Genomic DNA, 15860 nt, shown 5'->3' with positions numbered 1-15860 from the left:
CGAAAATTCTCTTCTGGGAGCCGACGTTTTTAATTTCTCTTAGCCGACGCTACACTGTACATAGTGGTATCCGACATATGATTCCAACGCCCAGTGGGATAGATTGATTAAAAGTTGAAGAAAAAAAAATCCAAGACGCGTTTTAAGGTGGTTTTATTTATGTACCGTGCTGACAAAAATCAAAAACAGTTTTAGTATTTATATCTTCAATTTTTTCCACTGATTCTTTCGGGTAACTTTTCAGATTTAACGTTGACTTTCAAATTACTAAATTAAACAATAAACGCTAGGAAATAGACAGGATCGTCTCATACTCAAAACACCGCATGTGAATGGAGGTTAGCTTGGTGTTTTCTTGGCGTTAAAACCCTCGCATCCAGCGTTATTTTGTCCCAAGATAAGGTTAAATCATTTTCTGAAGAACGGTGCAGTGATCTATTTTCACTACTCAATTTGTTATTAATTTCTACAAGTTTAAACTGCGTGCTAATTGCCGTCTCATATGAATTAATGACGGGTCGGTTCTAATAGGTTCCTAATAGCAGCAATAATTTTTTTAAGGCGAGGTAAATACTGCGGAGAACATGGGCACTGTTTAAATTTCATAAAATAGAATGTTTTATGATAATTTGGTGATGCGAATACTTTTTTCTATAGTATGTCAATACTTTTGAGACGCACTGTGAAATTGCAGAAAGCGAACTGTCAAATTTGTGATCAAAACAAACATAGTTTCGTGCTATTCGATATACTTGTTACTCTATACAGAAAATAAAGGAAAACTTGTGAAACTTCTGTATCTCGTGTTTCCGACAGCAACGTGTTCATTGTTCCTGTTGTAATTGTTCTTATTCATTGTGTTTCTGATAACTAGTGAAAACCCAGCGATTTCTCGATGTTTCAATAGAGCTATGACCGATAGGAAAAAAGAGGGACATATAACGTAGGGAAAGATGAACACACGAGTTTTCGCACTTGTATCATGGATTGCGTTCTACAGATGTTTACAAAATACTTCCGTAAAAGTACCCGGTAATGGTTTATGATGAAAAGCTGTTAGAAGTGGATCACCAGTGAAAACAGCGGTTCCACGAACTACGCTGATTCGCCACCTGACGAGACCAGTTGTATCACCTCGGTTAGGACCACTTGATCCCAAGTTCAACCCCAGCAAGAAAAAAAGCTGGTACGGCAGCTTCAATAATCATAATAGATGATAAGTATTTTCAATAATTTCACAAAGCGATTTATTGACTTCCCTCTCTTGTCTATAAATTATTTGGCTGACTGGCGCACCAAACCTTTCCTTTCGTCATATCCAAATCACCTGCAATGCTATCAAGTTGATGGTCTCACTCAACTAAAACTAGCTATAAACAATCATGTACGCATACACTTTAATGAGACAGCGAAAAGATCATCCTAACATCTCGAATGAAGGGTACCTTGTACAAACCGCTAGTAAATCAACTGTTTTCTGCGAGCATGAGAAATGGCAAATTAAACAATAAACAAACAATAAACAAACAAACAAATAAAAATTACAATAAACATTTAGTTTACATAATTTCTGAGGATTTTACCTAATTCGCCGTCCTGTAGTGATATGTTTTCGCCTCCTTCCCTGCGCCATACAATACTAGGCGAGGGTGATCCTGTAGCTGCACAACGCAGAGTGACGTTGCTTCCCTCGCGTGCCACCATGTCGGTGCTGGTAGGATAATCCAAAATATCAGGAGGCACTGAAATTCACAACAAATTGTACAACATTTGCTGTAATATGTTATCTTATTAGTCCCTAGAAAAGTAAAAAAAATAGACCAGAACCTTGGAAAAAAATTGATTTGCTGCGAAAAAATTCACGACAGATTATTAGCCCTCGTGTCAAACTCGGTAATTCTTTGCGAGAACCACTAAGGTTGCTAGTGGCAAGTGAAATTTAATTGAACATGGCTGAGAGGATTACAACAATTGAAAACTTGGTAAACTCATAGTACATAAGGCAAATTTTCGCATTCTCGCTATACGGAAGAGGTCCACGTAGAGAAAATGAAAAATAGTAATTATTTGTTTCACACCGTCTAGAACACATGAATGGAAAGCCATAACTCCAAGACTAGTATTGGTGCCGTCTGCGGTGTGACTAAGGTAAAGGAAGTATTAAGAAAAATTTATTCGAATGTGAACTCAGTCCAAAGTACTGTGCATTAGCGCAAAGACGGCTTTATCCGGGTGACCACTTTAAATATTTCGTGACTGTCGGCAGTAATGCCTCGGCGTATAAATAAATTGTTCCTCTATTCGCTACGTTACAGTTTATTTTTACGATTGTGTGTATGATTTTTCTTGTACCTAGGCTGTTTTGATTTCTTTTGACGAAAAAGAAAAAAAATCAATTTGATTGCCAGACATGGTAAATTTTTTTATACTTTCGTGCTTTTATAGCGGCAAAGTATTCATCAAAGTAGCAAACATTTCCTCTGTCGTGGAAAACGATACAACCTAATGCGGTGACTCAAAAAAAAAAAATTCAGGAGAGAAGCTAATTACAAGATAACCTTCATGGTAAATCATTATGTATTGCATTTTAATTGAGAGTGACGCACTGTTGCTTGTTATGTTGTGCTTTACTGAACGCAATCGGCATTAATTTAAAATCGATAATTGAAGACAATTTTAACCGATACAAGTGCGTGACAACTACGGCGCATATAACTACCTACAACATCCAAATATCCCATCTGGCTCTTCATAGGATCAGTGTTGATTTGGCACATGTACCAGCCCTTATCGCTCTCACGGATGTCCCGTATACGCAACTGCCAGGTTTTCTTCTCTGTGTAAGTAATCCCGATGCGCTTGTTCTTGGTTATGACATGATTTTGGATAGTTAGAATGGTTTGTGTATCTACCCGCAGCCACGCAACCTGTAAAAGAAAACCGAATTCGTAGTCAGTGTATAGTCTACCGTAGCAATTGATATATATCTAATGTTTAAATTCAATATTAGTAGTAATATATTTTAAACAATAACACTATTCACTCAGTATATTAATAATAAAGTTAAAGTTAACTGAGCTAGAGCCCGGTTTTGTTATGAATACGGTTTGATCAATTATTGTTGCATATTAGCCATGAAAAATACCCAACACGAACTCTATCAAAAGTAATAATCAACTACGCTTGAATATCTTTCGATGTAATTAAAAACGTTTGTGTCAGTTGAAGAATTCTGAATCACTACGCAAGTCTGTTATTACGAACATGGTATTTTGGCATACAGGCTTTCACATACTATATGTGTATGATAACAATTTTTAAAGTGGCATAGAACCATTTGAAATGGAACTAAGTATGCCACCTTAAGTTGAGGTAAAGGTTCTAGTCAAAAGCGCCGCAAATTAATATAGTTTCATGATGTTTTTATTTTATATATTTTACTAATACCAATATATAATTTATATCTTATTACATAACATAAAATTATTAATACATATTGAAAACCGTGTGCGGTAATTAGTAATGCGAACTGCCCACTTTACGACCCTACCAAGTGATCTGAAACAAAAAATACAAAAAAATACAATAAGGATGGTAAAAGGCTGGACATAGCACCAACAGTGCTAGTACTAGTTAGCATGAAATAGACCCCAGTGTGGTCCAGAGCATACTGCCAAGCAACTGCTATCCCTAATTGTACGTGGTAACGACTGGGATACAAGCAACCAACGGCAGTCCCGTCGCGGAACAAGACATCACGAGAGTATAGGGCGAATCAGAAACTTCGCGCTTGGAATTTTGGTACTCTGCTCGAACCGGCGCGCGCGGACTTCTTGGCCAGAGAGCTTACCTTACCTTACCAGTCAGCTGCGCACCCAATCGCCATGTTCCAGTCGGGTTATTTTCGAGATCAATTTTCATCGGACAGTCAACAACATTCTTATGACATGCCCAACCCACCGCAGTCTTCCGATTTTCACCGTTTGAACGATGAGTGGTTCTTCTAGTAGTTTAGGCAACTCGTGGTTCGTTCGCCTCCACCATCTGTACTTCACCACAAATAATACGCAGCACCCCCCGTTCGAAAAGCCTAAGAGCCCGTTGGTCCTCTCCAAGCATGGTCCAGGTTTCGTGGCCGTAGAAGACTACCAGCCTGATCAGTGTTCTGTAGATGTTCAACTTCATGCGGTGGCGGATTACATTCGAGCGAAGCATCCTCCGGAGTCGAAAGTAGGCACGATTTCCTGCCATAAGGCGTCCACGAATTTCTCTGCTGGTGTTGTTGTAAGCAGTCACCAGTGAGCCTAGGTACACGAACTCGTCTATCACCTCGATTTCATCACCACTAATATGAATTCGTGGTGGAAAGTTAATACTATTTTTTCTGGAACCTCTTCCTCTCATGTACTTAGTCTTCGATGCGTTTATGGCCAGTCCAATTCGCCCGGCTTCTGCCATCAGTCTGGTATACGTTTTTATCAACTTCTCAAGGGTTCGTGCTACAATATCAATGTCAACGGCGAAGCCAAAGAGCTGAACAGACCTTCTAGTTATTGTGCCACTCGTATCAATACCAGCTTTACGCATCACACCTTTCAAAGCGATATTGTATAGCAAGCATGATAGTCCATCACCTTGCCGTAATCCTCTTCGAGATTTGAAGAGACTCGAGAGTGTCCACGAAACTCGAACTACACACATCACCCGATCCATCGTCGACTTGGCCAACCGTGTCAGTTTATCCAGGAAACTGTAATCGTGCATAATCTGCCATAGCTGATCTCAATCGATTGTGTCGTATACCAATTTAAAATCGATAAACAAATGATGGGTGATCAAATTATATTTAGGCATTTCTGTAGGACCTGCCGTAACGCGAATATTTGGTCCGTGGTGGCGCGTGTTCCCATAAATCCCACTTGGTATTGCCCCACAAACACCCTCGCAAACGGTGATATTCGACGGCACAGAATGTAAGAGAGTACCTTGTAGGCGGTGTTCAGCAGCACTGTACACTCTATCCACTCCTACGGTACTACTCCCTCCTCCCAAATCAATAACCCAGTGTAGCGCCTTAGCCAGTGATTTGACGCTGTGATTCAACAGCTCGCTGGCGGGTTGGTCTGCTTCAGCTACTTTGTTGTTTTTCAGCCAGCCGATCGCCTCTTCAACCTCCTGGAGGTCAGTTGCATGAATTTTGTCTGTCTGATCTACTACCATTTCTTCGTCGTCCACTACTGCGCCGTCAAAGTGCTTCCACCTTTCAATCGCCTCACACTTGTTCGTGAGAAGGTTACCGTCCAGGTCCCTGCACATGTCGGCTTATGGCACATAGCCTTTGCGGGAACTGTTCAGCTTCTTGTAGAACTTTTATGTGTCATTCGCACGGTACAGTTCCTCCATCACCTCGCGATTTCGATCTACCTGCTCGCGCTTCTTCTTTCGTAAGACCGAGTTTTACCTGTTCCGTGCGTGTCGGTTGCGCTGACCAGAGAGCCGAAAGCAGATGTGGTGGTAGCAGCCAAACAAGAAATGCGTTAGCTAAGAATCGGAGAACGTGAATTCCGGGCGGTAGACCCGACCACGGGCATTTCCTACAGTCGCGGGGATAGTACGGTACGGGGCGTCAGTTTCGTGCTATAAAATAAATAGACCCACATAAAGCATGTCATTAGGTGGAGGCCCAATAATGAGTTTAAGGGCATTAAGGATAACGGATAGATTTTTCATATACAGCTTTATCAACATGTACACACCGACAAACGAAGAAACCGACGACGTAAAGGAAAGGTCTACGAACTAGTTGAGAACACGTAAATAAATGAATAAACAAAATAAATAAAAATGGACTCCATGCTGATCAACGGCTCCTCGGAGGCCAAACGTCGATTTGGACTATCCTCAGAGTATGGTCTAAAAAGAAACTACCTAAGGACTGGTTCTCACTCACTCACTTATGTATCCTAAGCACCTGCAGTGGTGCATAGAGCCGACGTGAAAGATTTCCACTGACGACGATTCCCAGCTTTCGCCTTGACCTGAAACCAGGTCAAATTCTCGTCGTCTTTTTTATTTTCTCTATTGAGGCTCCGCCGCCATGAGCCCCTAGGTCTGCTTCTGCTGCGATGTCCTGACGGGTTCCAGTGCAGCGCCTGTTTGCAGATTTCGTTTCCACCCTTTCAAAGTGTGTGGCCCACCTCCACTTCCGTTCTCGAAATTCTATAGATATCGGTAGGATATACCCGAGCTATAGGAAGGGACATAGACTCGACTGTAGTTACTATCCAGGCAAAACCCTCCTCAACTCTGCATGTAAAAATCTCTCACGTATCCTGTCCTATAGACTGAGGCTTTCATCAATACCAATATGGTTTTCGAGCAGGAAGGTCTACAATGAACCAAATGTTTTCTTAGAGACAGATCCTCGACAATTTTTAAGATCACAACTGCAGGTACATCTGTTTATAGACCTCACGGCTGCGTACGATTCTGTTAAACGCAACGAGTTGTGGCAAATTCTGAACTTGACTTCCAAACAAAGCTGGATAAGGTGCGTGCGACATCCAGCGTTAGGACAGCGGCTGAAAATTTGGTCACAATTGTGTCGGGCTCTAAAACTTGCTGTTCAATATAGCCTTGGAAGTTGTTATGCGAAGGTCATGTGAGCGAGGAGTGAAAGCATTACCATGAAGTTTCACATTTTCTAATTTTTTTGCCTTGGGGATTTACATTTGGTGTTATGAACCTTTTAGATTGGGCACATTTTTTGACAGCCAACCAATGAGTCATCACCTTTCGATCTTCCCAACGTTTAAGTTCCATGTTTACTGCACAATTTGATATTCCGCAGAAAGGTTATGGGCCAATGATCTGTGTTCTAGGCTTTGTGGACGACATCGATATCACCGGTTTTGATAGTAGAACTGTAAAGGAGACCTTCACGACTCCTAGAAGGGAAGCTGCGAGAATAAGACTCACGTCCGCAAGAAATTTGCGCATTACAGGACTCTAATCATCCTGGTGGTTCTCATGCATGATGGACATGGAAGGAGGACGAGCGCTTGAGATATTCGAACGTAAAATCCTGCGATCAATAAAAAATAAAAATATTTATCAAATGGTTTTCATTACACCTGTCATTGGATCCGAGTTTTCGATTCTATTGAAGCACCTTCTCTGGTTTCTCAATATTTTGGTACCTAGTTTTTATTATTTTAGCACCTAGTGTTATATTTGTAGTCTAACCAATAGTTCTGGACTCAATAAGGGTTAAAAAAGCTTAAACCTTTATTTTTTCCAGTTTGAACTCTAGGGCAAAACCTGTGTTTACCAGTCTAATTCCTCTATTTGACATACCAAAAATACTTAATCTTTCGATTTTCGACTACAGCTATGACGAAGGATCGGGAACGTGCGAAAAAGGGTTTTTAACCAAAGGTTATTCATCTCTTTTACTCTATTGAGTACAACACCACCAAATAATTTATATCTGCTAACTACGATGATTAGTCATTACCGAGCGTTTAGCGATGCTGACAATGAATTTGTTAACCCACCAATCAACAAACAGTTCAAAATTGGAACTGTTAGGGTGAAACGGGATTATTTTTTTCATACAATTTGAAGGTTTGGTTTCTTTTTGCTTCTCAGTTTCGAACGTAAAAAGTTCAGCTTTTATTGAACAAATAGCACCCAAATTACTACTCTAGACATGCGCCGGCGGTGCAAAGAATCGCCCAAAGTTTCACGCACATAGTCTTTTTAATTTAGCATAGAATTAGCTTTCAAAATTCGAAGTACCTAATTGCAACTTCGTGCTGTTTCACCTCATGATACGTTAGAATCGTGCATACATAAACGACATTCGCTCCTTGCTTTATATGTCTTACTTATTAATATACACGTTGAATGGTAACTCACTTATTATAATATTATTATTCAGTATTTTGCATATTGAAAACGCATCAAAGAACATTATAATACAGAGTGACATCAACAAGTTAATTGGACATAATGCGTTCTAACACTAAAGTTCTTCAATGATTATGAGAACTATATCACATTTTTCGCGGAATGAATTATGTATAATCTACTTCGAGGGTCTTTGACCGCCAGTTTCCTGCGTTTTCAATATCGTCTGTACTCAATAGTTTATCAGTGGCACACCAAAAGCAAGTTTTCAAGCAAACTATAATCAAATATCAAACCTTATATGCACCTAGATCATGAACAACACACGTCAGGGTCGCTTCTCGTCCGACAGCTGCCGTCACGTTCGCGATGGGAGCGCTGAACTTCGGATCTGTGATCACTGCAGAAAAGAGAAATAAGCACGGATGAAACTGTTATTTGATATCAGCACACGAGATTTGTTCTATATTGTAAGGTATTGAATTATTAAATTTCATATCACAACAAGCGGCAGACTGCAGACCGTTTATTATTTATCACGCACGCGGTAGATGGATTTCCGCACGAATATTTGTATGCACAATCTCGTCATCAGAAAACAGGAGAAAACCACCCTCGTTGTCGACTCAGCATCAGCAACGTCAAATGATTTAATCAAATCATGCCGCATCATTTTCCATTCCAGAAGCGCAGCGATTTGTCACATGACGGAATGATTAAAAATTACTGGTGATAGCTGGAGTTAGTCGAATTAAGTTCCACAAACAAGAGTGAAAGTGATTTGCACCGTAACTTTATTGGTAGGCGCAGTACTGTTTTTAGATAAAAGGTCAATTTGCATACATATTCGTGGATGTCATAATTTGCGTTTTACATTTCGATTATGACTACTTTCACTCGAAACCAATTTTATTGAAATTGCACAAAGAATGTGTAAAGTTGCAAACTTGTAACTGAGTAACAAGCGATCTGGTTTACAAAACTAGACAAATCCGACCGACGTACCGTCTGCCGGGGTGAGATTAAGCCACGGGGGTGAGATTGAGCCAAAACGGGAAATGTTTGTATGTTGAATTACTTGAGATTTCTAGAACTTACTACCTCAAATTCAACATTTTATGAATCGTGACATGTTTATTCACAACTGCAAATGGAATATAGGTAATATCAGTGAACTGTTTCACTTAAATAATGTTTCAAAGTACAGGGTGAAAAACATGCGCAAATAACGTTATCAAAAAATGTCCAAGGCAAACCAACCCGTTCAAGAAATTTCATCAACTTACTGCTCAATTGCTATGTTAGGATGTCGTCTTGAATGTGTTGAGGAAATATTATGCATTAAATCTCAGAAAAAAATGTTTTTCCAAACTGTACACTTTTCGAGCCCTTTTGGGATGAGATTGTGCCAAGCTATGATGAACGGTACAATGTACGGAATTCATATTTACGACAAAAATATATCATTATACACCAAAACACTTGCATTGTTTACATAGGGTGTGTTGTCTAGCCAAGGTATTATTTGAAATAATGACTAAAAGCTTGAGAACAGTAAGCTAACAACTGTTAAATGGAAATTTACACTGACTGATATTACTTATGGAATGTAACAAAATTTTGTACACCGATTCTACATTAACTGATGACTTTTTCAGCGCGGAAGGAGGGTTGTGGGTACGTTTCCAACGGTTTTGAGATCTCCAATGGAATATACAGTGGTTAATGACATATAATAATTGAAACGAAAAGTCTTCTCAGGCCTTATGTCCTAACGTTTTCTCTTTCTAAGCTACCTGGAGACGCCACAATGTGTATAGAGACTGTCTTTAAGCCACGTTCTCATAACTGGTTACTCCAGATATCGATTTGATCCAGTCATACATTTTCTACAATTCATATGAATCGTAGTTTCTGGTCAAACCCCTACAGCCCCTTAATAGTCCACGTTGTTTATGGTCGACCCTATATTTACTGTTTTATCATGTTATTCATGTGAATTATTAGTAGATACACTACTGTTCATTTTTCAGGTGTTGCAGTCAACTTTGTGTTTTTGGCACAATCTCACCCCATAGAAGGGGTGAGATTAGGCCAAAGTTCATTTAATTTTAGCAAAATTATAGTTTATTGTAACTTAACCATATTTGCGGCAGTCGGTAAATAAACATTTAAGTGTGCATTGACGTGATTTGGATCAAACTCATTTCCTTAATGTGTACATTGCAAGCTAAGGAATAAAAATGTATCCTTTTTTGGCACAATCTCACCCCGGCAGACGGTATTGAAATTGAGTTCAACGACAAAGATATGCAATAGAGTTTAATATTTAGCAGATGTGGTTTCCACAAAATTTGCTTCAAGAGTTTATCACATGTATATAACTGTAAATCCGTCAGTTGTGGACGAGGTGAGAAATGTAATGGAAAAACACATTTGCAGTATTTTTCATCTGTTTCAAAAATTAAGGTTTGACCTACTGTAATAACAATCTATAAGAATTCGGTAGGTACTGCTATAACAAACTACATTGTAATGGAGAACATGTAGTCCTACGTATATTGGCAACGACGTAAAATAAAGAGGTGAATAACTTGCCTTGAGCAGGAAATTGCCTAGTTTGCCGGTAAAAATCTCGTAATCTGCAAACACTACGAAAACACGCACTCGACAAAACACTCCCAATCAGGGTGGTGCTGTAAAAGCGTTCGCTACAGTTCGAATCTAACTTGTGATAAGGCAGCCGAACCAATGGACCTGATCTAATCGTTCGTCCCTGAGAGGGAGCTTGGGAAGCGTCTGTCTCGAAGCGAAAAGCAAAATGATTTTCGTACTCATATGCGGCTGAGGCTGACAAATCTAGAGCTATACAAGCTTTAGTATTTTTTTAAACGGTTTACAAGAAAAAACAGATCGTCAGAAACATTAAAATATTTTATTGTGAAACAAACTGACGCTAATGTATTGCTTTCGGGGGTCCATCGAAGTGATTTCAATTGCTGATAAAAAAGAAATTGATCTAATCTCGGTTTCCTTCAAATCACTTAACAGATAACTGAATATGAAACATCGTTCATAAAAAAGCAATACCTTTGTCAATTTTGACACTTGCGGGGTAAGCGCTACGATCCTACTGGCACTAAGGCCGATGGCATAGTGAACGCGAATAGCGGCGCGAAGCGTTTCGCCTTGCCGTAGGATAATCTACAGCCGTAAGTTTAAGCACGGTAAGGCGAATCGCTTTTCATACTAAATATATCAAAACTTCTGATCTTATCAGTTTGTAAAGACAGAAAATACACAGAATAAAAGAAAATAGACTGTGAAATAAGCTCATAATTACCTACGAACCCACATATAACAACTTATTAATTATCAATATTCTTAGTGAAATAACAGAAGGGTTGTGTACAAAGCCACGACCGCAAGTTGAAGTGGAATACTTTCACAAGAAAGATAACGCGGCTGCTTGCGTTTCAGTCATTTTTCCAGTAAATAATCGTTGAATAATCAGATCAATCGAGTTTTGCGCTTTTCAATAATATAGTAAGTTGCTTGTCATGGTTGGGGCTTGACAATTTTTAAATTTTGAGGTGAATTTTTTTTCGGATGTCGTGCCAATGACTGAAGGAAAAGATAACTCAGTACGTTTTGAGACACGGAGATGAAATAATATTTATAACTTTTACAAATTCAAAAATGTGAATTAACTCATTAGAAAACATTAATTCTACAATCAAGTTTTTATTTCATCCTGAAAGGACAATTTGTTGTTCATTTTAGTATCGGATAAGATGCCGATCACATCTTCGCGTTATCACTGACAGGGCGAATAAAGTATTCCTTGTGATAAAGTAAACAATGAAATGCTGATATAACCTCACTGCCTCACTGCATCATCCGCTATCGATGCTGAGATCCGCTGCAACTAGTTCGCTATTCATAGCCATGCCACAGTTGTGGCCGCTATACGCAGCCATTGGAATCCGCTGCAACAAGTGCGCCATCCATTGCTACGTCACAGCTGTGACCGCTTTCCGCCATTGCTGATAACCACTGCACTGCTAGTGCTGCTGCTAAGGGAGGACGACTGCTGTTGTCGCTGTCTAGAACTATTATGAGCGGCTTCGGCTGAAACAGACTCTTTTTTTTTTGTTCATCTATAATTTATTTGACACGGCACAAATACAATTTAATGTTTAACGGCGCCAATTATATCTGGTAGCTTACTTTCTAAAGTATCTTAATAACTAAAAGCAAATTTTTTATCCTCGCTGCCGACTACGAGCTGAAACTAAATGTAACTTAAAGCTATAATATTTTGCATTAAAAGCACTGGTTTACTGTATGATGGTTTTCATTGCCATAGGTAAGCATATGTTCCGCTGCTGGGCCAAGATATTACGGACTGGCATATTGGGTTGTCTCCCTCGGGCCTTGAGAGTATCAGCGGGTCTGATTGCTGTTTCCGGATCCGGGGTCTTAACGTGTTCTTGTCGTTAGGCTGGATGCAGGCGGAAGGGGGTAGGACTAAACTGGGGCGTGGATGGATTTCAGGAAAACGTATATAAGGGACATTTAGGATAGGTCACGGCTCGCCAAGACATCACGAACAGGAACAGCCGACTGCCTACCTTCGGCCTGCAGGGAAGCTATTAATTTAGACCTGGCGAGACGGTGTACAGGGCATGACCAAACAACGTGCTCTATGTCGTGATAACCTTCACCACAGGCACAGATACCACTTTCCGAGCCCAACACGACGGAGATGCACGTCAAATCTCTAGTGATTGGACATAAGCCGGGACATCACGCAAATGAAATCCCGACCTACATCCAACCCCTTGAACCACGGGTTCGTCGACACCTTGGGGATTAAGGAATGTAACCACCTTCCCAGTTCCCCTCTGGTCCAAGCATTTTGCCAACTGATGATCGTATTCTGACGTACAAATGAGAAAAATTCATTAAAGGCAATTGGTATTTCATAAATTCCACCGTTTGTTGCGCCCACCTTAGCCAAAGAGTCCGCTTTCTCATTGCCCGGTATCGAGCAGTGAGAATGGACCCACGCTACGGTAATCTGATACGATTTTTCGGATAAAGCACTCAGATGTTCCCGTATTTTCCCCAGGAAATACGGAGAGTGCTTAACATCTTTCATCGATTGGAGAGCCTCAATGGAACTGAGACTGTCCGTAAAGATGAAATAATGGTCCGTGGGCATTTTTTCGATAATCCCTAGGGTGTACTGAATTGCAGTCAATTCTGCGACGTAAACAGAAGCAGGATTATCAAGCTTAAGGGAGACGGTTAAATTGTTATTAAAGATACCGAAGCCAGTGGACCCATCAAGAAGTGATCCGTCAGTGTAGAACATATTGTCGCAGTTGATGTTTCGATATTTATTGGAAAAAAAATTGGGGATCTGCTGCACGCGTAAATGATCCGGGATTCCACGAGTTTCTTCTATCATGGATGTAAAAACACAGTAGAATCAGAAGTATTTGATATGTCGACACGATTTGGAATATTCGGAGAAGGGTTAATATTATGGGACATGTGATTGAAATACAATGTCATAAAACGGGTTTGAGAATTAAGTTCGATTAACCTTTCAAAATTTTCAAGCACAGGACGGTTCAAGACCTCACATTTGATAAGAATGCGAGAAGACAGGCTCCAGAAGCGGTTTTTCAATGGTAGTACTCCAGCTAAGACCTCCAAACTCATCGTATGGGTCGACTGCATGCAACCCAAGGCGATACGCAAACAACGATATTGTATTCGCTCCAGTTTGATCAAATGTGTGTTTGCTGCGGAGCGGAAGCAGAAACACCCGTACTCAATGACAGACAATATCGTTGTTTGGTAAAGCCTTATAAGGTCTCCTGGGTGGGCTCCCCACTATTGTCCGGTTATTGTACGAAGAAAATTCACTCTTTGTTGACATTTTTTCATCAGATACCTAACGTGACAACCCTAGGTGCCTTTAAAGTCGAACCAGACACCAAGATATTTGTGTACCAAATCCTGAGAAATCGTTTTACCCATTAATTGTGTTTGAAGCTGAGCAGGTTCATGCTTCCTAGAAAAAACTACTATCTCAGTCTTCTCCGGAGAGAATTCGATACCTAGCTGTAAAGCCCAAGCAGACAAATTGTCCAAGGTATCTTGCAATGGTCCTTGCAAATCGGCAGCTTTGGCTTCTGTAACAGAGATTACACTGTCGTCTGCAAGTTGTCTTATCGTGCATGAATTTGCCAGACATTCGTCGATGTCATTTACATAAAAGTTGTAAAGAAGGGGGCTTAAACATGAGCCCTGGGGAAGACCCATGTAGCTAATGCGAAAAGTTGCCAAATCGCCGTGCGTAAAATACATGTGCTTTTCGGACAGCAAATTGTGCAAAAAATTGTTCAAAATTGGAGAAAATCCTTGTCGGTGAAGTTTACCCGAAAGAATGTCAATAGAAACGGAATCAAAAGCCCCCTTAATGTCCAAGAACGCAGACGCCATTTGTTCTTTGCGAGCATACGCCAGCTGAATATCTGTTGAAAGCAACGCAAGACAATCATTCGTCCCTTTGGCACGGCGGAAGCCAAATTGAGTATCTGATAGTAGACCATTTGATTCGACCCAATGGTCTAAACGACGGAGTATCATTTTCTCCATCAATTTCCGGATACAGGATAGCATTGCAATCGACCTATAAGAGTTGTGATCAGAAGCTGGTTCCCCTGGTTTTTGGATGGCGATCACCTTCACTTGCCTCCAATCCTGCGGTACAATGTTTTGCTCCAGGAACTTATTGAACAAGTTCAACAAGCGCCTCTTGGCATTGCCGGGTAGATTCTTCAACAAGTTGAATTTGAGTCTATCTAACCCAGGTGCGTTATTGTTACAGGACAGGAGGGCAACTGAAAATTCTGCCATCGTAAAAGGTGATTCTATCGCGTCGTGACCCGGAGACGTATCGCGAACAAAGTTTTGCGCAGGAACAGAGTCCGGACATACTTTCCTGGCAAAATCAAATATCCACCGACTTGAAGACTCCTCGCTTTCATTGACCGTTACGCGATTCCGCATTCTTCGGGCTGTGTTCCAAAGAGTGCTCATCGATGACTCCCTCGACGTCTCGTTCACGAACCGACGCCAATATCCGCGTTTCTTTGCTTTAGACAGGCTTTTAAGCTTGGTATTAAGCTCCGAATACCGTATATAGTCGCCAGGTATACCTCCCTTCTGGAAGGCCAAAAACGCGTCGGATCTTTGCGTGTAGACATCGGAGCACTCTTTGTCCCACCACGGAGTTGGAAGCCGCTCTTTGATCGTTACGCCGGGATATTTCTTCGTTTGGGCTTGCAACGCGGCGTCGAGGATTAAGCCCGCGAGGAGGTTGTATTCTTCAAGTGGTGGGTGATGTTGAATCGACTCGACCGCTTTTGAAATCATTTCCTCGTATAACTTCCAATCGATATTCCGTGTGAGGTCATACGGAATGTCAATTGGTCGCATGCGAGTTGAACCGTTAGTAAATGAAATAAGAATAGGCAGATGGTCGCTACCGTGAGGATCGAGGATTACCTTCCATGTGCAATCCAACCGTAGCGACGTCGAACATAAGGATAGATCCAAAGCGCTTGGGCGCGCTGGAGGTTTCGGGATACGTTTCATTTCACCGTTGTTCAAAATAGTCATGTCGAAGTCATCGCAAAGGTTATAGATTAAAGAGGAGCGGTTATCATTGTAGGGGGAACCCCAAGCCACACCATGAGAGTTGAAGTCTCCCAAAATCAAACGTGGCGAGGGAAGAAGTTCTATTAAATCAAAGAGCAACCGTTGCTCAACCTGTGCTCTGGGAGGAATATATATTGAGGCAATACAAAGCTCTTTACCTTGTATTGTCATTTGACATGCGACAACTTCGATGCCTGGAATCGAGGGGA

At 40.8% G+C, this 15860-nt stretch overlaps 1 protein-coding gene across 6 annotated transcripts in view; it reads right to left on the bottom strand.

Annotated features, from left to right (window-relative positions):
* LOC129727503 (lachesin-like) overlaps positions 1-15860 on the bottom strand; it is a 120716-nt gene that overhangs the window by 28410 nt on the left and 76446 nt on the right. For all 6 annotated transcript variants that reach the window (XR_008728544.1, XM_055685378.1, XM_055685381.1 and 3 more), the window contains exons 3-5: positions 8208-8311; positions 2720-2927; positions 1584-1742 (exon numbers count right to left, since the gene is read on the bottom strand). Coding sequence is in view for 5 of the 6 variants with exons in the window: in XM_055685378.1 (XP_055541353.1) it covers positions 1584-1742; positions 2720-2927; positions 8208-8311 (471 nt within the window). In the remaining variant the exon portion in view is untranslated. The remainder of the gene's footprint in view (positions 1-1583; positions 1743-2719; positions 2928-8207; positions 8312-15860) is intronic.

The sequence above is a fragment of the Wyeomyia smithii genome, chromosome 3 (assembly GCF_029784165.1).
Source record: "Wyeomyia smithii strain HCP4-BCI-WySm-NY-G18 chromosome 3, ASM2978416v1, whole genome shotgun sequence".
NCBI lineage: Eukaryota > Metazoa > Arthropoda > Insecta > Diptera > Culicidae > Wyeomyia > Wyeomyia smithii.
This window is presented reverse-complemented; position numbering and strand designations above follow the sequence as displayed.